Source organism: Sorghum bicolor, chromosome 1 (assembly GCF_000003195.3).
Source record: "Sorghum bicolor cultivar BTx623 chromosome 1, Sorghum_bicolor_NCBIv3, whole genome shotgun sequence".
Taxonomy (NCBI): domain Eukaryota; kingdom Viridiplantae; phylum Streptophyta; class Magnoliopsida; order Poales; family Poaceae; genus Sorghum; species Sorghum bicolor.
In genome coordinates, this window is record NC_012870.2 from 80,111,695 (window position 1) to 80,135,717 (window position 24,023).

The 24,023-nt window shown below is 41.8% G+C and overlaps 3 protein-coding genes and 1 long non-coding RNA gene across 5 annotated transcripts; 1 reads left to right on the forward strand and 3 right to left on the reverse strand.

Annotated features, from left to right (window-relative positions):
- LOC110434622 lies at positions 240-9,868 on the reverse strand. 2 transcript variants are annotated; one of them, XR_002452170.1, is made up of 7 exons: positions 9,643-9,868; positions 6,592-6,717; positions 2,189-2,360; positions 1,995-2,068; positions 1,346-1,394; positions 755-1,147; positions 240-667 (listed from the first exon to the last, which is right to left on the reverse strand). It is a non-coding gene; the product is annotated as an uncharacterized LOC110434622 (long non-coding RNA). The 2 variants fall into 2 exon arrangements; XR_002452169.1 differs by lacking the exon at positions 9,643-9,868 and adding an exon at positions 7,208-7,922.
- On the reverse strand, positions 10,534-17,297 carry LOC8078030. The gene is made up of 12 exons (XM_002468632.2): positions 17,035-17,297; positions 16,531-16,609; positions 16,298-16,381; positions 14,230-14,312; positions 14,068-14,136; positions 13,823-13,958; positions 12,204-12,286; positions 12,039-12,107; positions 11,797-11,935; positions 11,197-11,279; positions 11,032-11,100; positions 10,534-10,924 (listed from the first exon to the last, which is right to left on the reverse strand). Exons 1-12 carry the CDS (start codon positions 17,202-17,204, stop codon positions 10,840-10,842), a joined length of 1,149 nt encoding a protein of 382 aa, XP_002468677.2. The 5' UTR covers positions 17,205-17,297; the 3' UTR covers positions 10,534-10,839.
- LOC8078032 (arsenate reductase 2.2) lies at positions 17,411-18,577 on the forward strand. Its single transcript, XM_002465970.2, has 2 exons — positions 17,411-17,750; positions 18,016-18,577. Exons 1-2 carry the CDS (start codon positions 17,526-17,528, stop codon positions 18,184-18,186), a joined length of 396 nt encoding a protein of 131 aa, XP_002466015.1. The 5' UTR covers positions 17,411-17,525; the 3' UTR covers positions 18,187-18,577.
- LOC8059512 (probable glucuronosyltransferase Os03g0107900) lies at positions 19,082-21,822 on the reverse strand. Its single transcript, XM_002468634.2, has 3 exons — positions 21,104-21,822; positions 20,462-20,706; positions 19,082-20,216 (listed from the first exon to the last, which is right to left on the reverse strand). Exons 1-3 carry the CDS (start codon positions 21,674-21,676, stop codon positions 19,745-19,747), a joined length of 1,290 nt encoding a protein of 429 aa, XP_002468679.1. The 5' UTR covers positions 21,677-21,822; the 3' UTR covers positions 19,082-19,744.

Genomic DNA, 24,023 nt, shown 5'->3' on the forward strand with positions numbered 1-24,023 from the left:
ACGTATATCACTACTAGGTAGCATACCCGTGCGTTGCTACGGGACGACTAAGATTTTATACTAAAAACACAAGGATCACACGATAAAATAGCAATACTATAAAATTAAATACAGACATTAAAGTGAAATTTATTTAATTCAAAAAGCAAAGCTTGTGAAATTAACCAGTCATGTAAAGCATGGTGTCGGCTCATCAACTCTACTATATAGGCTTTTCCTTGTGTTGCAACAGAAAGAAAAATATATGAGATCAACTTTCACAGATTCAAGTAACCCATATCTTTAAATACATGGAAATAGCCAATGTTAAGAATAGCCCACATTTTTAAATACATGGAAATAACCAACATTTAAGAAATATACATCTAGAGTAACACACGTTAAATATTCATCAAACTTGGTAAATAGTCGTTCTAAATCAATGACTATTTCATGATAAGACCAAAATTTTACTAATAGATTGCACCATACTTTATGAAACCTTTCACTTTTTCTGTGGTCTTCAATCTCCACATTATACAGCATTAGCTCGGTCCAACAGACACAGGCCTTGTTCGGTGCACAGGTATTCATTCCAGCGGGGATTATCCTACGGTGTTGCATTTATATTGACATCATGTCATTGCCATCAACATCCCTCCTCTTTCTAATTCCATCCGTTACTCTCCTATTCATTGCAAAACTAAAAATAAATCCAAAAAAGTGAAAAACTAACAGCAAATAATTAGTTATAAGCATTGGAGCATTCGTTTACCTTTTTCTTTAGTAGCTTCAGGTGTTCACAAGGATCTGAATCTCAGCTAGGTGGAGGCTCGTCCTCCTATTCTTGCTTGGGCAAGGGTATTCTAGAAAAGAATATTGCAATCCCCCCCCCCCCCAAAAAAAAAAAATATTCTCACATGAATCAAACACTGAAAAACGTGAAAAGGGTGTCCATAAAAAAGACATTTTTCTCTGTGGTCTGTGCAATATTGTTGGACCAACTAATAGAAACAACTCCTGAAATGTGCCTTTGCAGGTTCTGATGTCTTTCTTCATGTGCCAAACTACCCTTAGGATTAAAGCTTCCAGTTGAGACAGTTTAGAACCATACCCAATTAGCCATGGAATGACAGCCTACAATCCTACAGTGTAGCGCATGTCTAGCCTGCATGTACCAATAATTAGCAATAATTAGCACACGATTAGCAGAGAACACAAACTCAATAGTACAGTAAGCTGGTGTCCCTAGAAATCGGTTTTCTTGTTCTCTATCTAGATTAGGCAATATTGTTTTTATTCTACCAGCGGTCCACCATTCTACTATTTTTTCTTTCATAAAGTTCAGAGGACACAAATTACTTACCAGCATTATATGAATGCCAATTCTCTTCATGGCCTGGATGTTGTTTACACTATTGTCAAAGGGAGTTGGTGCAAATTAAAAAAACATCTGTCAGCACAATGGTCAAGCTGAAATAATAAATTCACTTTCAGAAATGAAACTACGTTGGACTCTAAATTTTGGGATTGCATAGCAGCTCTCAGTGTGGTCACATTATAAATCTTGGAACATTAGAACACACAGAAAATGAGAACTATCTGATTTCGTGATGCCAACTATCAAAATTTGCAAGAGAACATAGAGTGAAAAGTTCTTACAACTGAAGTTTCACATTGGTTTGGAGCAGGCACTATTCAAACTCACAAGAGGCAACAAAATATAGCTATTGGATTGCATTCATCTTCAGTTTCAATGTAAATTTGGCAGAAAAAAAGCTTGCCGAACACAAAAATTCTAAATGTGTTTCTACAACTAATAACAATATTACCATTATTTACCACTAAGCAAAACTAAGTGTAACTGACATCTTCCATGAATCAAGATGGTAAATAGAATTTTTGTGTAACATAAGTCTAAGAAGGAGATGGAAGAAAAAAACTAATACCAGGAGGATATCCAGTAGGGCATGTAACATAAGTCTAAGAAGGAGTTGGAAGAAAAAAACTAATACCAGGAGGATATCCAGTAGGGCACGGTGAGGTGCTTAAGTGAGAAGAGCCTTCAATCGTGAATAAAAAGTATGGCCTGCATTGCAGTAAGTAGTTTTGTGATATTAAAAATACAAGTAGCAGCTGACAACACTAAAGGAGTCATAGTTCAAAAATCCATAATGAGACAAAAGAAAGGGAAAGTAAGCAAACTGACCAATACAGCAACTAATCCATGGATGAAGGACACCAGGTTCTTGAACAATTCTGGTATCCTGAACAAAACATTAAGAACAGATGCCACCCACTCAAGAGTATTAGTGGATGATTCAGGCTCCTACTCAGTAGTTACACCTGAGAACTGTTCATTATATGCTTTGCAGTAGAACCTGAGAAGAGTTATCATACCATATGAAATAATTAACCAATAGATAAACCTAACTATTACGGATAATATATCACTACATGAGTAACTGTAATTAGTAATACACCAATAGAAATTATGAACACCACACATTGACGAGACAAACTATTCATATTGCTATTATGAAATTATGAACATCATATATTGCTATTATTAAACTGAGCGAAATGTGCATAGCAACATTACGTGCTTGCCTATGCCAGTACATTTACAAAACTATCCATTTGCTTGTGCTGGCCCGCAAGTTAGTTTCTCCCTAAACTCTCCATCACTACAGAGCAAACCAACAAAACAAAGACCAACAGTAAGGGCGGATCCAGTAAAAGGACACGATGGACATATGCACACTTGATAAGTTTTGTAGCAAAATCGAATTTGGTAAGGCTTGGTATTAGTTCAGATAGCAATATTAGTTCAGGGCAGCAATCTCACGCTCGGCACATGACCAGGTTCCAAAAGTTCAGATAATAGTTAAGACATCTAAATTTATAATTCACTCAAGGGAAAACAAATACATCCATAAAACATGGTGAGTTTCGCTAGAGAGAAACATGTGCTCTGTCTAGCCAAGACTAACAGATGGTTGCTATTACTCAAATTTAATTTAGAGCCTGTTTGGGGTGGCTCCAGAGCCGAACTTCACCCCAGAGTTGGCTGGAGCTAGCCAAACACCCCAACTCCAAACAATATTGGAGCAGCCCAACTCCATGGAGTTTGTGGAGCTCTAGTTCAATTGTGTGGAGTACCTCATTTGCTACTCCAGAATCCCTCAAAATAGACGTAGACATGGAGTTATAAGGAAATTACCCGCAATTGCCATCCATTACACACTCCCACCAGGCGAAACGTTATTTTTTCTTTCTTTCTCCTTCCCCCCGCCCGACCCCGCGACCCGCCCTTCGCCAGTCCGCAGCGCCCGCCTCCCACGCGCGCGAGCGCCCGCCTCCCAGCGCCCGCCGCCGGGCCTCGTCTGGCAGCGCCGCCGCCCCCTCGTCTGGCAGCGCCGCCACCCAGCGCGCGGCCCCCCTCCCTCCTCCTCTCTTCTCCCCCCTCGGCCCTTCCTCCCCGCCGTCTCCCTGAAGGACCAGCGCCGGCGCCCCGTTCCCTAACCCTAACCCTACAAGAGAAGAAGAGAAAGAAGAGCACCTGGACCTGCCGGCGAGGAAGGAGCACCTGGACCTGCCGGCGAGGAAGGAGAAAGAAGAGCACCTGGACCGCCGCCCCCATCAACCTAGCAAGGTATACCTTCAGCAGCCTCTGGAGCTATTTTTTTTTACAGAGAGTTCATGATTTGCACTAGATGGTCTGTAGTTGTCCAATTTTGGGATGAATTTGGTGCTATGTAGTTCAATTTAGCGAATTGTTTTTCCTATTCTGAATTGTTGTGTTGAGTTGGTATAGATGCCGGAAATTGACTGGAACGTAGAGAACACTCGGATCCTTTGTGCTTTGTTGGCTGAGCAAGTTGAGAAAGGAAATCGGCCAAATACATTCTTGAACTCAGTTGGGTATGCTGAGGTTGAGAAAGGGTTTAAAGATCGGGTGGGTATTGAATTGGTCAAGGGACAAATCAAGAACAAGTGGGACAAATTGAAGGAAGATTTTAAGGCATGGAAAAAGTTAACAATTTGTTTTCGAGGCATTGTAAACATTGGTTCTGATCACTGGAACCCTTGTGCCAACACCTCGACAATGGCTGTGGATGAAGAAGCTGCTGTGTCTCGCCATGCCTCCGATACATCTACATTTGAAGCAAGCTTTGTGACTATGGACGCATTTCGTGATAGTTTGGCTACATCCATCGCATTAGCTTGGAATTAATGTAATCATGCTCTCAAACTATATGTATTTTGTGTTCTCAGGTTATTTTATTAAACTTGTAATGTACGATTTTTCCTTTGATGGATTGTTAAAGTTATTAGGAATTATTATTTCGGATGACAATCATGTAATATGTTGGATTTTTTTTAAACCATGTTGGAATTTAATTTTAGTTAACTAGTTTGCTGCTACTGGGTATCAATTACACTTGTAAACCAAGGGCAAAGTGGGCAAACAACACAGACAAACAGAACTCTGGAGCTCAGAGTATCATTCTAGCCAAACACTCCCAAAAGACAGCTCCAACTCCACTCAGAGCCAGCTCCAGCTGGATTTCTGGAGCAGAGCCGCTCTGACTGGAGTTGGAGCCACCCCAAACAGGCCCTTAGTCAATAACAATACTAAAGTAGCCATCTAGTTAGGAGAGAATTGCTTAAAAAGATAAAAAAGAAATAAACACCATTTGTACTCCATGTCACAATACATTGCCTCATTATCAGCAAAAGCACATGTGTCGTATCATGCATGAAGCAAATGAAGTTTACTACCGCTCCTGGGTGCCAACGAACAGAAGAACCAGCCATGGACAAAGGACAAAAGCTAGGAAAGACAAGAATATAGAAAGAACATAAACAAAACACTATCTGAGGTCTATAAGCATGGTAAGCATAAAAAAATGAACCTGCTGCATCCATCACTATAAGCATGGTAAGTATATGATGGTTTGAAAGGATCACTAAAATCACAAATGCCCAACTTTAGCTCAGATTTTTGTAAGTAAATGTTTTACTCAACTAAGCAATTGGTAATAAAATGATTTATTAGCACTTAGCTTCAGTCATTTTTAGCAACTATTAAGAAAAAAATTAGATCCCAGAATGACTTGGTCAAAAGCAACTATAATTCTTTTCAGCTGGCCTATAAGTAGACTTAATAATAGCAGATCACAAGAATCATTATAACTTTATAACTATATTCTCAGATAATCACACAAGAATTCTGAGATAATGGCACAGAGGATCAGAAGTCCTGCACATCCTTTAATAGTTTAATTTCTTTTCTGAAATCTCAGATCCTTAAATTTCTGAATATGGTCTATAACCTAGCAGATCACAAGTCAAATTTTGACCATGGTCTAAATTACTAAATAGGCCAATGCTGGTGGCACAAAATTACAGAGTGCCCAAAATGTAGCCAGAAAGTTCTTTCAAGCCAACTTGTAAAAAACAATGACACTAACTTACTTGAAAACATACTTACTGCATCTGAAGAAACAAATATATAACTTCCAATACAAATCTCATCATGACAGCAAGGCAAGTGAGACAAAATTTTCTAGTGTTGTTCTTCTATTTCCTGTCTATTCAAGAAGTTTGTGCAACTCGTACATCCATTTGTGTAATTGGACATGGGGAATACCTTATGAAAAGTAGTGGCAGCAGAATATATTTTGCATATATTAAATCACCAAATTATAGAGTGATTAATTAAACCACAGGCCAAAGGCTTGGCCGCAAGTATGAACAAGTTATTTTGAATCCAATGCAAGACCTGTGTTTAGGTGTTTTGTTTCTTATTAGCAATGGGAAATTTAGGGACTGGTTGATGCATGAAGACACCTCAAATCATATTTTATCAATTCAACACCTCAAGAAAACCACCAAAAGAACACATGTCTGCATACAAGCCTTGTCATAACCAGAAAACAGACAGCCCGCACACATGTAAACAACTCGGCATCCATCCTAGCAAATAATTATATTCCTTATTGCCAGACCATGTACAGTACACTATGACAGACCATATAGACCAAAGAAAAATAAATCCTTGTCCTAGTCCAGGCTGTTATGAGCTGCTGGTCAATGAGGTAATGCCTGTTATGGTCGGCCTGGCGGGGCAGGGTTCAGGCTACCGTGGTGCGAACAAGGTACACAATGTACCTGGTTCTCTAGACGTGGTACCTGGCTGGGGTGTGGTAGAATCACGGAGGTCGCAGGGGGTGAAGTGGACCGACGGAGCTACAATTGCCGCACAAAACGATGATCTTACTTTCTTTCTTTTTAGTTGTAGGAGATAACCAAACTTTGTGAAGCCAATATAACTGAAGTATAGTCCTTTAAATAGGTTTCATGAATCATATTTATAATTTATCATCGCCTAGAGGGTCGTTCAGCACATATACATTGGACATAAAAGTTTTCAGAACCATCCAAATTTTAGCAAACAAAATTTCGGTCTTGTAGGAATAACAATATTAACATATCTGCTTTGATGATAACTTGTGTGCACAACAATGGTTCTACTCATGGCCATAATATTTCATAGCAACAAATTTCTAGAGTTGTTCAAAGGAAAAAAACAAGATGGGAACTCACCTTCTATTCTTTGTCGAAGTATAACCTAAGTTCTTCGACTGAACCCCTCTTCCAAATAATTTGTGGTGATACCCCAAAATGGAACTCCCTATTAAGATTATGCAGTTACGCAATTCTCAGAAATATCTGTAGAATCAAAGCATACTGTCACTCTATTTTGAAAGCAAAAGTTTATATCATAAGGGAAAGAATATTACCCTACTGAAGAGGAGCAACACACAAATCGAGCAAAAAACGCCACCAAGAAATACAACATGCAAAGGAAATAACAACGATAGCATGTACCACAACCAGATATGTTAACCTGTTACTAAAGAAATTAGTCTGATTTTCATGCTTGGTTTGTAAATTTCCCAAATATCAAAACTTCTTCTGAAGCCCACCTACACCTCTTTAGCTATTCATATCTTTAAAATTGGCCTACCTTTTCAGGTTTTGAATGCTTAAAGACAGTCGTTCTACTAAACCAATATTCTAAACCAAAATCGATATCAATATATTCCCATTCTACAGATCGGCATGACTGGGGAGAGCAAATCAATCCATGCTGTGCACCCTGAGGACGCAAACCCTAGTGATGGACAAAGAAACAAGGATGCGGGGGTGGTAGGTTTACGGGCGTAGGAGTTGAAGGTGTCGACGGATCTGTGGGAGGAGGTGGCGCTTGCTGGTGAGGTGCCACCGCCCTTGGCCTCACACCGCCTGCCTCGAGGCTTGATCCATCATGGCGTCCTGGCCTGGCGAGGGAGAGCATGGCCTCGAAGACCAGGATGGCGGCGGGCTGGGTTTGCCGGCGGTCGCTCGGATCTGGGAGGGCCGCGCGCCCTGCTGGATCCCGCTGGTGCCTGGCCTGCTGGATCCTCTCCGCGTGACTCGGCGTTGGTGCAGGGGCGGCGGGGATCGAGAAGGAAGGGGAGGCACTGCGGTGGCGACTGAGGAGGTCGGAGGCGGTCGGGTCCTGTCTTCATTGGTTTTTTTTCGTGTTGTCTGATGGCATTTGTCTCAACGCATGTCGTGCGGGGCTCTGCGGGTGGCATTTTGAGGAAGCCGGGAGTCGCGGAGTGCGGGATCGCATGCGCAAGCGGACCGACCAAAACATGCCGATGCGGATGCCGATCTCAACGGAGAAGACAGGCGAGGCGGTGCCGATGCGGACGCCGATGCGGTTCACGGCGGCAGGCGAGGCGGCGCCGCTGCGGTTCACGGAGCCAGGCGAGGCGGTGCCGATGCGGACGCAGATGCGGTTCACGGCGGCAGGCGAGGCGGAGCCGCTACGGTTCACGAAGCCAGGCGAAGGGGATCGGGGGTATTTGGTGTCTGCTCGCGTTGGAAAGGGGAAGGGGATCTCACGGTGAAGATAGGTAAGAGCATCTCCAACAAGTTTGTAAACCCACTTGGTATTCTTAAAATTTTAGCAAAAACTGAAAAACACTTCTCCAACAACTTTGTAAACTCACTTTGTATATTTCCAAACTGCGTAAATCCGGCTTCCGCGCGCGGAACTATACGCGCGCGACGGAGCTTTGTATCCGCGAAATTCTCCGTCGCCACCTCCGCTCCCGCGCTCGCGCGTCGCCTCCCGCGCGCGCCAAACCATCTCCCGCGCTAGAAAAGTGTTGCCTGGCCGGCAAATCAACCTGAGTCGACAGCATGCAGGCCGATCAGATGCACTGCTTTGTTGACAGCGACAGCAGCAAATCAATGATTGACAGCAGTGCAGAACGATTAAGCAACAGGCCATTTTATTTTTTTTCAGTGCAGAACGATCAAGCAACTGCTTTGTTGACAGCGACACCGTGAGTGTAGGGATCGCCGGAGTACTGTAGCGACGTGCGTGAGCCCCGACTGCCTGCGTCGTGCGGAAGGAGGAGCGTCGTGTGCGCGGACGGACTCGCGTGCGGAAGGAGAAGGGTCGGCGCCGTGCGGGTGGAGGACAGGCCGCGTGAAGTTCTGGAGGTCGATGGGCCAATTGGGTTTTGGAGGTAGATGGGCCAAGTTTTTCAATTTTAGCAAGTGAGAATACCAAATTGTTGGAGACACATCTTATTTGCACTTGCTAAACAAAATAGCAACTTGGTATAACCCAAGATATACCAAGTGAATTATACAAACTTGTTGGAGATGCTCTAAGAGCATTTCCAAGAGTTTGCTAAATGGAGTTGCCATCCTAAAAATTTGGCAAAAGAGGCAAAAAACCAACTCCAACAATTTGCTAAAAGGACTTGCCAATTCCCGACACTTGTCATCCTTTTGTTCCGCGCGAACAAGTATTCGCGGCGCGGAGGCCGTCGCAAACGCCGCGCGCGCCCCTCGACTCCACTTCGCGCGCCCTCGTGAAATTTCCCGGACTGTTCCCGCGCCGTCGCCGAGCATATATGCGAGGGAATTTTCGTTTCGTTCTTCACCTCCCCGACTGGAACTGAAGCGCCTCCGCGTTCGTCTCGGCCGCGACCAGGATCTCCTCCCGCTGGGCAAGATCCCCGCGACCAGGTGCGCAACTGCGTCGCGAGGAGGTCTCCTCCGCCGGCTGCCGTGATCAGGTATGTTTGATGTCCATGCCCTGTCCATCTCCATCCCTTGCCAATCTCTCAATCTCCGCCATGCCGCAATCAGAGTTCTGCACGTGTACATCTTTCTGATCCATCGTAGTGTCGCTGATCCATGCCCGACGATCAGGGCGTGATCCATCGTAGTAGGAGAACTGCTGATCCAGATTATATCATCGCGTACATTTTGATCAGGTATATATATCCGCCGTCGAGTATATTTCTGATCGATGGATATTTCAGTTCATCTTCCTGATCGAGTATATATTTCAGTACCGTGTGTACGTCTTGGTGATGTTGATTCTATATCGTGTTCATCTTGCCATCGTGTTCATCTAGACATGATTCCTGATTGAGCAGTGTTTGGGTGAGAGATGATTTAATTAAAATAAATATTCAATTGGTGAACCTACTTAAATATGAATGTTCGATCAGGTCAGTATAACAAACATACACGATCAGCAACCTATCGACGCGAATACATGAAGATGGTCGGGCGACGAACCTGATCGGAGCGATCTTCTCGTCTACGGAAGCCGACGAGATGAACAGCCTTGGCGTATACGTACTGTGGCCGGCGACGATCACGTACGAAGGGCGGCGCCCAGGCCGCGATGCGTCGTCGCGCGGAAGGGGGTGCGGGGGATCGACGGTAGTTGGGTTTAGGTACAAGTGGGCCCTAGATTTTGTAATTTGGTAACTCAAAATAGCAAACTATTGGAGATGACATAAAATTTTATTTGCCATCTATTTTAGCAACTTGCCAAAACTCAAGATTTGACAAGCCAAATTTTGCCAATTGTTGGAGATGCTCTAAGTGGAGGGCTGGAGGTTTCCATTTAGCAGAAGACGCGGACGCGGATGCACGACGGGAATGGGCAGAAGGACGAAACGAAAGCCGCACGAAGGATTTGTCATTGTTTTACTCTTTTTAGTTGTAGGAGATATACATTTGCACGCACGCAGGCACATTTCCTGTATGCATATATACGTATGCATATATACGTATATTTCAATTTGTTGGAAGGTATACGAACCTTGATGGAGTATCAATTTATCCATCTTGTACCATATAAATTTAACTTTATTTTGAATATGCCTTGTTTAGTTCCCCAAAATTTTTGCAAAATTTTTCAGATTCCCCGTTACATCGAATCTTTAGACGTATGCATGAAGTATTAAATATAGATGAAAATAAAAACTAATTATACAGTTTGGTCGAAATTGACGAGACGAATCTTTTGAGCCTAGTTAGTCTATGATTGGACAATATTTATCACATACAAACGAAAGAGATACTGTAGCAATTTTGCAAAAAATTTGGAAAGTAAACAAGGCCAGGCAGTTTTTTGCTGCTTCGATGGAACAACGGATCATATGCAACACCCGTCACAAGTTTGTAAGGCTTTGGACGGACGTTCTTTCTCTGCTTAGAATTGTCTTTTTTTGGAGCCACCCAAGTGCAACATCATTGTGTCGAGAGGGCAGAATTTGATCTAGAATACATAACTAAATGGAGTGCGTAAAAATTGAAGCATCGCTGCAAATTTATGGAGTTGGCATGAAATTTAAACCATGCCAATGCACCAACATTTAAGTATAGGACATATTAGCTTAAACATGCGATTATAATTATTACACACTCTGGTTGTATGTACAGCAGGCTGCCATGCAGAACAATATGTTTGATTTTGCTACAGCTTCATCCCCAAATTACTGGTACGAAGTGATAATCATCAATAGTTGTGTAAATATGCCCTGCATCCAGATGGTACATGAGAGCATCCCTGCATAACAAATGAAGCCATATAAAATATTAGCCACTAAGATTACTCTGCTCTTTCCTTTGTGTGTGTGTGTGTGTGTGTTAGCGAAAGATGGGAGAGAGCTCTACATGATCTTCCTCTCAGGCAGTTTGAACCGCTTGACTATTTCATCAAAATGAACCCCGTGCTGTTTCTCACTAGAAATGACAAACAAATATGAGCAATTTACTAACCCACACACTGAAACAAAACAACATTTATTTGTTAAGTGAAGAAGTAATTGTTAAACTTACATGCTCGCAGGTTCCTGGAGTATATCCAGGACCTGTTTCAACAAATCAGTCTCGGATCCACTTGGTCCACTAGTCACCGGTGCCTATAGGAATCAATAAGACATGTTTAACAACAAAAGTTTTCAACACTAAACGGTCAATGCAATGGCTGGAACTACAACTTGCTCAATGGGATTTCAAAGATAGCCTAACTGACAATGTAAGTTAGGTAAACTTCCCTAACATTTGGTGCAATGTTCAATTTCTTAGTTTACATAAAAAGTTGCTGCCAACTGTACTACATGAAAAGATCCTCATAGTATTATTTTGTATGTTGTTTTGGACATATTCTCATCAATTTGGCTTTACTAACAAACTATTGAATACCCAATACATGATTTGTGCATGCTTAGGAAGTGGTTCTTGATTGGTATGTTGTTATACAAAAAGGATGAATGCTACAACCAGATCTGTGAAGGAGGATTTCCGGGGCAGATTAAAGGATTTCCTGAGGGGATATTTTATTAAATGTTGATTGTTTCTTGTCTCATTTGTGATGGATAACCACACAGTCACCATTATAATTGAAAAACACTTATGTTGATAATAAAAGCACAGAACCTGAAATGTTGACATTCTCTGTTGATAATAAGTTTGCTGTACCGAAGGATGCAAATCAGGGATGCCAGCTGACTTGAAGTGAAAATCATCAATTGTATTGTAAATACATCCCATATCCACAAGCTGCATGATAGCATCCCTGCATAAAAAATGATGCCATAAAATATATTAGCCACTAAGATTACTACCTGTTCTTTCCTGTGTTAGTGAAACATGAGAGAGAGAGAGAGAGAGAGTTCTACCTGATATTCCTCTCAGGCAGCCTGAATCGCTTGACTATTTCATCAACATGCACCCCGTGCTCTCTCTCACTAGAAATAGCAAACCAAGATGAGTAATTTACTATCCCACACATTGAAACAAAGCAACATTTATTTGTTAAGTGAAGTAGTAAATGTTAAACTTACATGTTCGCAGGTTCATGGAGTATATCCAGGACCTGTTTCAATAAATCACTCTCGGATCCACTTGGTCCACTAGTCACGGGTGCCTATAGGAATCAATAAGACATGTTCATCAGCTAAAGGTTTGACTAAATGGTCAATGCAATAACTGGAACTAAAACTTGCTCCATTCGATTTCAAAGATAGCCTAACTGACAATGTAAGTTAGGTAAACTTCCCTAACATTTGGTGCCATGTTTAATTTGTTAGTTTACCTAAAAAGTTGATGCCAAATGTACTATTTTGTAGCCCGACCAGATTAATTTTAGATTTAAATTAGTTGTATATTTGTTGGGCCACCCCCTGAATAGATAAAAAGGTCTACATGATTTAGAAGGGATGAGCGATGAAGATGTAATAAATCCAAAGGAATGCATGATTTTAAATGCAATACATCAGGAAACAAAGAAAAGATATTGTTTCTTCTTCCTATTGACTGGAACAAAGATGATGTAGTTGACAAAAACTTTGCAAACCTAACATGTATATAGACGATGCATATATAGTTATATATGTTTTGAGGTATGCTAATTTTGCTTTAATATAATGATTTCCCTTTTGCACTCATTGGGATGGTGCGTTTCAATAACTAACTAAACCTTTTTTTTCCATAAACAAGAATGAGTGCAAAGCTCCAGGGTTTATCCAATAAGCTTAAGCTTGAAAAGGCTATAGACCTACAGTAAATACTTAGATGTGAATAAGCTAATGGACATTAATTGTTTCAATGGGTATGCACAATAACATGTTGTGTTGTGAAGCCTGAAATTGGCAGCTTGCAAAACTATTTGATAGATGTCCTTATATTAAAGTGGATAATAACAGAGATTTGGTAAGCTTTGCAAAATTATCCGATAGCTTGCTTATATAAGTGGTACTTAATGTTTCATTTTGATGGGCAATCCAGTTTGTTCTTATTCAACGAATAGAACTATCATTGCAACAGATCCTAATACTATACCCAAATGGGCTAAATGAGATGAAGAATCTAGTTATTATCTAACTAGAATAGAGAAGGCCGGTAAAACACTAGCCAATGGATTTTCTCCAAACCCCACATGGAATGACGATGTATACGATTGGCAGTGTAAATTACGATATCTTGTGACAAAAACAGTACATTAGCAAGTTGCTTGTACATCTTATCTCATATGTAAAAAAGAACAAATTTAAATATGGGAATTTGAACTCATGAAGGATTGACAGGGTCACAGGGTTTCAGCCAACAACTATGAACAGATATGGGATGGTAAAAAATTACATGAAAAGATTCTCGTGGATAGTACTATTTTGTATGTTGCTTTGGACATATTCTCATCAATTTGACTTTACTAACAAACTGTAAAATATCCAATACATGATTTGTGCATGCTTAGGAAGTGGTTCTTGATTGGTATGTTGTTATACAGAAAGGATGAATGCTACGACCAGATCTGTGAAGGAAGATTTTGGGGCAGATTAAAGGATTTACTGAGGGGAGATTTTGTTAAATGTTGATTGTTTCTTGTCTCATTTGTAATGGATAACCACAGTCACCATTCTAATTGAAGAACATTTATATGTGGATAATAAAGGCACAAAACCTGCAATGTTAACACTCTCTGTTGATAATAAGATTGTTGTACAGAAGGATGCCATTCGAAGACAGCCGGCATGAAGTGAAAGTCATCAATTGTATTGTAAATATTTCCCATATCCACATGCTGCATGAGAGCATCCCTGCATAACAAAAGAAGCCATATGATATATTAGCCACTAAGATTACTCTCTGCTCTTTCCTGTGTGTGTTAGTAAAACATGACTACATGAGAGAGAGAGAGAGTTCTACCAGATATTCCTCTCAGGCAGTCTAAACCGCTTGACTATTTCATCGAAATGCACCCCATACTCTTTCTCACTAGAAATAGCAAACCAAGATGAGTATTTTACTAAGCCACGCACTGAAACAAAACGACATTTATTTAAGTGAAGAAGTAATTGTTAAACTTACATGCTCGCAGGTTCCTGGAGTATATCCAGGACCTGTTTCAACAAATCAGTCTCGGATCCACTTGGTCCACTAGTCACCGGTGCCTATAGGAATCAATAAGACATGTTTAACAACAAAAGTTTTCAACACTAAACGGTCAATGCAATAACTGGAAGTAACACTTGCTCAATTGGATTTCAAAGATAGCCTAATTGACAATGTAAGTTAGGTAACGTCTCTAGTGTATGCTATGTTCAATTTGTTAGTTTTTACATAAAAAATTGATGCCAACTGTACTACTTCTCTAGCCTGGTGTGAATGTGTGATTAGTTTTAGATTTAAATTAGCTGTCATATTTGTTGGGCCACCCCCTAAATATAGATTAAAGTGACTAAAGGAATTAGAAGAGATGAGCGGAGATGAAGATGTAATAAATCCAAAGGATTGCATGACATGAGTTAAAAAGAAGACAGACTCTATTTCTTCTTCACGTTGAGCATGACTGCATGAATGAAGATGATATAGTTGATGAAAACTTTGCAAACCTATCATGTCTGGGGTATGGTAATTTTGTTTTGATATATATGATTCCCTTTTGCACTCATTGGGATGGTGTTTCAATAGCTAACTGAGCAATTTTTTCCATAAACAAGAATGAGTGCGAAGCTCCAGGCCTTATCCAATAAGTTTAAGCTTGAAAAGCTACAAAAAGTACTTAAATGTGAATAAGCCGATGGACATTGATTGTTTCAATGGGTATCCACAATCACATGTTGTGAAACCAACATTTTCAGGGAGCCCTTTACCCCGTATATGGACCTACTATTGTCTGTATGTTTTGAGTTTTATCCTGAATTTTCATGCAAACAACATATTCTGTTTAATTCTCTTCTAGTTTACTTTCACTATAGGAGCTTTTGTAATTATTATGGACAGCATGTAAACTTGGTAGCTTGCAGAATTATTTAATAGCTGACCTCATATTGAAGTGAATAATCACATATAATTTGGTAAGCTGTGCAAAATTATTTGATAGCTTGCTTATATAAGTGGTAGTTAATACATCATCATTTTGATGGGCAATCCAGTTTGCTCTTCTTTGAAATGATGAATAGAACTATCATTATAATGTATCCTAACTGTATATCCAAATGGGCTAAAAGAGACGAAGCATCCAGTTATTATCTTTCTAGATAGAATAGAGAAGACCAAAAATACGATGGTTAATGGAAGTTCTCAACTCAGCATGGACCAAACTCAGCATGGACCATGGAATGAGAATGTATATTATTGGCAGCATAAATTACCATATCTTGTGACAAACAGTACACGAGCAAGTTGCTTGTACATCTTATACATAAAAAAGGAACATATTTAAATGTGGGAATTCAAACTCATGCAGGAAGACAGGGTTTTTGGTCAACAATAATGAACAGATGTGGGGTGGTCAAAAAGTACATGAAAAGATGATCATGGTTAGTATTATTTTGTTTTGTTATACAGAAAGGATGAATGCTACGACCAGCTCCGTGAAGGAGGATTTTGGGGGCAGATTAAAAGATTCCTTGAAGGAAGATTTTACTAAATGTTATATTGTTTCTAGTCTCATTTGTGATGGATAACCACACAATCACTATTCTAGTTGAATTACTGAATTGTCAAAACACATATTTGATCTAATGTGGAACATGCTATTGCCTAGCCTTGTGTATTAAGGCATTGCCTTTTCTAATAGCATCATCAGTGTCTGGCTGTAGGAGTAATCTTCATTTGCTAGTTGCTACTCATGGTTTATGAATTATAATTTCATTCGCTTGTTAAACTTAATGCACACTAAATGCCAACATGACTGAGGTCCTGCACCTGGTGGAATGACATGAATGAAGAACTATATTTGCATCATGAAAACCTCTGCCCCATACCAACACGTGCATAGGAACACGCAGGCATCTAACTAGTAACAACTAAATTGAGCTAAAGCTCAGCAGTATAAAATCATGCAACTGCAAAAAGATTAATTCCATGTATGCATGCTTAGTTTAGAAGTCCAATATGTGCATAGAAGAACAGTTGAGGGAACAAAGTGAACCTGTATATGGCGATCCCACAGGTTTCCTGGTGCATAGAGGTTGATAATATGCTCGAGTGCAAATCGTTTAGCGCACTGAGGGCACTGCAAAGAATGTTGACATGTGCAGAAGCAAGTTATAAAAAATCCTTGCATGCAGCAAAGAGCACAGCGGTTTGATTTAATTCTGCGAAGCATCTGAATTTCAGCATGAGTGCATGACTTTGCATAAACAAAATCATGAATAATGGTACCTTTGCACTCGTGGTTCCGCCACGAGAAAGCCAACTCTCCAGGCATGACCTACCATATACATGCCCGCAGGGAATGCAACTGCATGGGTAGACACGTGATGATCAATGGCACCAAATCAAATTCTCGATAGTAACCATCGCTGGAAGCTGGAACGCACAAGCCATGCATACATGATCTGAATAATAAATAAACTAGCAAATCCCAAGAATGGGTAGAAAATGTTTAGAGACTGTTGATCTCATATTAAGGTTCCTCAGACCAGGCATTGTCTCATTTTTGGGGTAATTGAGTAAACGAGTCTATACAGTCGTTCTGAGTCTGAATTGGCAGCAATTCACAACTCCGAAACCAAATTCTGCCACTGCCGCTTCCATGATAACAAATCTAACGGCAAACAATCGCCCTGGAAATAAGCCGCTTAACGTCCCCTTGGATTACGTGCTCCTATGCAAAATTGCAGAAAAAAAAATATCTGTGCCCCATCACAAAAAATCACAACTCACCAGATGCGATGGGCACCGCTGTCGGTCCAGGGTTCCATGCAGACGCAGCAAGTGGGCCTCCCACCCACGTCGCCGCCTTCAGCCGCTGCCGCCGCGGAAACCCTAGCTCCGCCGTTCCCCGCCTCGCCTCTTCCGTGGCCGCTCTGCTGGACCACGTCCCCCATCCCCATGCCCGCGCCCTCCAACTCCTCTGCGCGTGCGGCCGGCCAGGGGGATTGCGGCGTGGACGAACGAAGGGGGGATTCGATTTGTTTTGGAGGGCAACCGTACCAAAATTAAGGAATTATTAGGCCGGTCCGGTGCTTTTTTTTTTGTTCTTGAGAAACGGCCGGCCCAACAAAGGAGAGAGCCCAAGTTCAGCAGCCCAGCCCAGCCCTCGAGTCGAGGGGGAATCTGCCCTGCCCTTTGACCCTTCTTCTCTCTGGACTCTGGACAGCAGGACTCCGACCAGGGGGGAACAAGAAGATCAGCGCCGGCAGCCGGACCCGCCGATGGCTCGGAGGGGGTTGTCGTACGTGTCGGCGACGCAGCTGGTGTCCATGGCCAGCGACGCCCGCGTCGCCATCGTCGACGTCAGGGACGAGGAGAGGGGCTACGACGGCCACATCGCGGGGTCCCACCACTACGCCAGCGACACCTTCGCGGAGCGGATGCCCGAGCTCGCCCAGGCAACCGGGGCCAAGGAAACCCTCGTCTTCCACTGCGCCCTCAGCAAGGTGAAGGCCTCCTCCCCGCGTCCCTGTTCGTTCTGCGTCTCATCTCAAAATGTTCAGTTTGTTAGAGTAGATCTTCTATGGACGGTCGTGATTCAAGACCCCTAACACTAACACTGCAATTTCCAAAGTATATTTATTTACTACCTTGTTCACAGTTGTACAACATCAGGGTTACCATCGCTCTAACCTTGATTCCTTACTGAATTCTACATGTTATATATCACCGTGTTCTTCAATCTCACGAGTCACTGCTACCTCATTGCAGGTTCGGGGCCCATCTTGTGCACAGCTGTTCCATGACTATCTTTCGGAGGCTAAGGAAGATTCAGGGGTAAAGAACATCATGGTCCTAGAACGTGGGTTTAATGGATGGGAGCTTTCCGGGAGGCCCGTTTGCCGCTGCAAGGACACTCCATGCAAGGGTGTATGCTCTTGAATATCAAAGATACTCTATATATACTGTACCTCAACTCAAGGCAGATGTTGCTCTATGCTTCGAGAAAGCCAGATTGATAATTGGCATGTCTCTATGTCCATTGGATGGATCAACAATGACACCACGTGAATTGTTCCAATGAATAACAAGTTAATGCCACCTTACGGCATGTAAACTATAAACGGCATTTGGAATGCTTGCAAGTGTTTTGTTTCCATCAACCTATATGCATTCACGTCTTTTCTATTGGTTTTCACTCTATGTTCTCCACAACAAGCATGCATATTTCTACCCTTCGTCACAACGTTTTCCAGTTACTCTTTGATTCACGAAGAGAATTGTATCCTTATACCTTTTCATTGTGGTTGTCAAAGTAATGTGGCAAAAAAAAGTTTACCACATTGATCCCTTTTGCCTGGATAAATCTGCAGCATGGTCATCGCCCTACAATTTTTGCCACAATTTTTCCTTGGTTCTATCAGGCATGTTCGACTTGCTCAAATATGGATTCTGCTCGCATAAATCCTGAACCAACAACAATGTGTATCTTACATATGAGCTCATTCTTTGGCTTCAACACCGATGTTGTAATGTTTTATTATGTCTGATCTGACATATGCTGCTGGCGAACACTGAGGCGTTGCCTCTGGTCGGACTTCAGTAGTAGTACTAATTTTTCTGCTGTATTTCTGGAGGCGTGAAAAATATGAACCGTCGATACTTGCGATGTTGAGATGATATATATCGTGGTTGAGATAATGGTTACAGACAGCCATGTATAGGAAACGACAAACCATTCTTTTCTTCAAATCATTCAGATACTTACTTGTGCTGAATTTGCAGAAAACAGCCAAAACATGAATTTTTCATCTGAACCAACATTTGCTACAGAAAGGTACCAATAATAGATCTTAGTAATGTTTCACTGTTCTTTTAATATGCTAGAGTGCTTATGATTATCTTACAATCCATACATTCTTTGACATCATTCTATTTACAGAAGAATTGAAGTAGCATACCAATACCAAGTTGGAAAAGCCCGGCAGCTATACAGGTGTACAACCAGGGAAAAAAACCTGTAATACAATATAAGATCTATGTTCTATGGCAACAAAAGCAAAAAGCCTGTAATACAATAACATCTATGTTCTTCCCACTTCTCAAAAGAATAAATAAATGTGTAAACAATTTCCCTATGCATGCAGAGTTGGTCAACTCGTCAACCGAGATTGGGATCTCCAGTTAGGCACTAACCAAACAACAAAACCAATGAAGGTTGAGCTATCATCCCATTGACTAACTGAAAGTTGGGATCTCTGGCATGAGATCAATATTCTGAGTTTCTGGATTACAAAAATCCATGTCAGAAGTAGAGCTCTGGTTTGAGATCGACATTCTGAATTTCTGGTGAGAAAAAATCAAGTCAGAGATGGATCTCAGGCTCAAGTCTTGACTCAATGTTGATGTTGTCAGCCAGGGCGGCATGCTGTGAACTGCAGAGTGCAGACCATGGGTGCACAGCTGCAACAGATCATACAAAACTGACATTTTCTGGTTTTCACCTCCTCCAGGATCCAACATATCTCCTCCTTTGAGACTGGTCTAGCAAAACCTCAAGCTCCCTCAACACTTGCCATGTAGCATCTCCCACTTCCATCGGACGATTGAAAACTAGAGCCTTACGCTTCACTGGATCCCACAAATTCTTCTGTATCATAGTCAAATTGGTTGCTACGACATGGTCAAGCACCATCTCAAGGTTGGCTATGTCCTTCTCAGCCACCTGCAATGAGATCTCCGGCCACTGGAGGACTGAAGGGAACGGCAGACGTATGTTATCAGCAATTATAACAGGAATGCAGCCTAGGAGGACTGATTCCACAAGCCGAGGACTCCAAGGCGCCCATCCCAGCGGACAGAGACAGAACAACGACCGAGCCATCTCAGATCGGTAGTTGTCAAACCGCTTTCTCTTAAGGTAGAACTTGCGGTTGCGACCATAATGTTGTAGAAGCTCAGTCCTCACCTTCCTGTTACAAGAAGTTATTTTTAGTCATATCTAGTTTAGGTTAAAGATCTTGTTATGTTATTCATAGGTACAAGCATTGACCAAAAAATTAACTATTATGGATAATGAAGCAGAGCCTAGGAATGACCTCATAATCACTCCCCTTACAAATCATGCTCATGGGTGTAGGGTTTGCGTATGTGTTCATAGCGGTGAGTGTGTGTGCGTGTCGTGACTGAGAAGCAAGGGCTTTCAGTATATGCTTACTTGCTGTAGAAGCGGCCACTAATGTTCTTGGGGTGCACCTCCATCTTGCCTCGAAAGAAGGCAAAAATGTCCCTCTGAGCCTTCTCTGGCTCCGGTAGTTCATGAGCCACCTCCGGCGGCACATGAGGTGGGATCACAACATGCTCCACCTCCTGACATACATGATGGCCTTGGACACCAAATGTCTGTAGCAGGATGGACCTCTTCAGGAACTCTGGTATGCCGTCGGCGATGGCTACATCCTCCTAATTAAAAATAAGGAACTTTTTCAGTGAACAGGAAGTTCCCTTAAATAAGCAGGATTAGCAAGGTGTGTTCAATCAGTTATTAAATTCTAAAGTGAGCTATGAGCTCCGTTGTGACAGCACAAGATGGACTAGAAGTATCTGGGGTGTGAAATTAGATGGCCTAAGCTCAACTTGGCAAGAAATAAATGAACCGTATCTGGTTTGGATTGAGAACTAGCTGTTGTATGCCATTCCCAAGCCAGAGCGCAAGTAGATTATTAGTATACTAACTTGTTACTTACAATCTCCTATTTACACGCAAGAGATTTAGGTGCGCAAGCAGCACGCAACCACCCAAACACCGCAACAAACTGATCCCAGAAAAAGTCGGGAGCTTTTCGCTGGACAAGCTCACCATTGGATGGAAGCAGGCACCGAAGTCGTGGGAGGCGACGAAGACGTGGTCGGCCCCGGCGGAGCGATTCCAGTACGGCATCCGGACCCGGACGAGGTCGACGGCCTCGGCGAGCAGGCCCCGGGCGTGCGACAGCGAGGGGAAGCCGTTGGGAGTGGAGAAGTTGCAGGAGACGTAGACGGGGACGAAAAAGAGGTCGGCGTCCTCGGGGCGCGCGGCGCGGCCGGCGTAGGCGAGCAACGCCTCGTGCACCGCCACCTCGGCCGCGAAGAGGTGGCGCGCGCACCGCGCGTCGGCGGCGGCCCAGTCGCGGTTGAAGCGGGCGGGGAGGTCGTAGACGTAGATCCGGACGGGGGATGCGGCTGCGCCGGTGGTGGTGGCGGCGAGGGCGCGGGGCTTGGAGCGGAGGAAGGAGGAGCGGCTGAGCGGCGCGGCGGCGGGCGGCGCGGCGGAGAGGAAGAGGCAGAGGGATAGGGCGAACCAGAGCAGGAGGAGGAGGCAAGTGGAGTGCTTCCGCAGCTTGGCGGCGAGGGTGGGGGCTGCTTGGCTTCTCCTCGGTTTGGGATCTCTCATGGCGGAGTCGCGCGCGGGTGGACGGAGCTCACGCCGAAGCCCCCCTGGCCTCTCTGCTATGCTTTTGCTTGGCTTTGGGGCATCATCACTTTTTTTCACAGCTTGCTGGTTCGGCTGCTGTGCTGTGCTGGCCGGGCGGCGGCCGCTGGGCTGTCGTAGACTCTCTCTCTCTCTCTCTCAAAAGTCTCTTAAGTCTCAACTGATAACCCTTTCGCCCTCCTTGCTCTCCTCTCCTCGGAGCCAAGTTGGAGCGTTTTTTATGTCAAGCCAAAGAGTTTTACTCCTACTCATTTCTTCCTTATTCCGAGATGTCAAGGGATTAATCAAGGTACTCTCTTCTTACCCATAAAGAAAATTGTTTTGACATTTTGGACAAAGTTTTAGCCAAACATTGGAAATATAAATCATGAATAACTTTCAACTGTTCAATTTAAAAATGTAAAAACCATATGAATAGATTTGTCTTGAAAACTACTTTCATAAAAATATACATATACCATTTTTTGATAAATATTTTTATAAAAATAAGAAGTCAAAGTTAAGCTCTGGATACAATGGACAATGTCACTGCACGGTTTCACATACCAACACGTCATTAAGATTGAAATGAAACCAAAATAACCCAACAATGAAGCATTTCACTTTGTTGTTTCCAAGGCTAAGTAAAGCATTTAATTACTACAAAATTATTGGATCACATGCAAGATGGTGAAAAGATTTAGCCTTCATTGGGGATTTCATCCCGTTTCACCACGTGGGAAACAACGCCCGCGGGGTTTCACCATGGTGAAACTACTTCCTTCTCTCTCTTCTTCGTTTCATGCAAAAAGTGCAGTTTTGCTGACATGACGCTCTAATAAATGTGCATGCCATTCTGGTAAAACCCCCACCGAAACTGGCCTAAATGACTTTCTTTATGAATATAGAGGAATTACTCTTTTTATATCTCAGGTGGGTTGTGTGTGTGTGTGTTTCATATTAAATTTAATTTTATTATTGTTTGACTAATTTAATACATAAATTATTTTTTAGTTATAATAAAGTTTGTTGTCAAAGACTATAGTCCGAAAACTAATTAGTAACTTCCTTAAAAAAATAATACTTAGAGCAACAACTCCAACGCATTATGTATATCTTTCTTAAATTATAGGAATAAATATTTTAATGAAAAATACTTTGCAAGCCTCCTTAATTAGTTTTTTTAAAATATTTATATAGTATTCTAGATTTTTCGCTAGTAAAAATGGAGAGTGAGGATATCTCTTTATAATGTGCACAAGATATAGAAAAAAAACTGTTGGAAGGTACAAAGACATAGAAACGTGTTTTTTACTCAGATGACACTCCAACTAATGATTTAGAAAGTAAATTTTAGAACACTCCAACTAATGATTTAGAAAGTAAATTTTAGAACGACTCTTGGAGATGGTCTTGGTTACCCATGTCTAGTTTTACAAGTGAGCATGTGCTTCAATAACCATGCTACTCACTAGATTGGGTTTTGTCATAATACCATATATATATATTTCAAATCAAGTATAGTGTGCAAATCTCTCTCTAAAGGTTAGGTTGGAAACTTCGATCCTTTTGTCGTCCTAGACTTTTTTAGAGTAGCAATTCACGGGTATGCTATTTCAGCTAGTCACTTAGTTCTTTGTATAGGGCTTTCTATCTCTGGAGTTTTCTCATTATTATTGTAAATGATATGAGACTTATATCTAGAGCGCATATAGATATGAGCTTCCCGTACATCACATTCAACAATATGGTGTGTGCAAGTTTCCCATCACGTGGAGTCCTTTATTGCGAAAGAATGTACCATGTTTTTTGAGTAATGAATATAACTCCCCCCCCAAAAAAAAAGTGGCCATTTTGGTCTCGTATTTTGTCAAGTACATAAACAAACATCAATTGGAGTCATTTCTATTTCAATGTTTTTTCTTCTGGCCAAATAGAAACATTAATTGGAGCATGTTTTAGACATATACATCGATTCAAGTTTCAGACATTTCTTTATACTGAATAATCAATGTATCCTCCACAAAACAGTTAACATATTCATGAGACGCTCAGAACCTTACATATGTTCTATTCAATTCTACTTTAGAAAAAGAAGTAAGCAAAACTTAAAACATCAAGTGATTAAAAACAAGTTAGAGCATCTTTACTTGCTCTCTTATATGACATCTCCTATAAATTATTTTAGGAGAGTACCTTAAAGTAAATATAGTTATAAGAGAGACTATTGTAGTGGATTATCTAAAATTTCTATCTTATACTACTTTAGCGAAAAGGGAGCGCGAGTTGTCTCATTTATTCATGAGAAAGGATGATTTTTTCTAGAAAT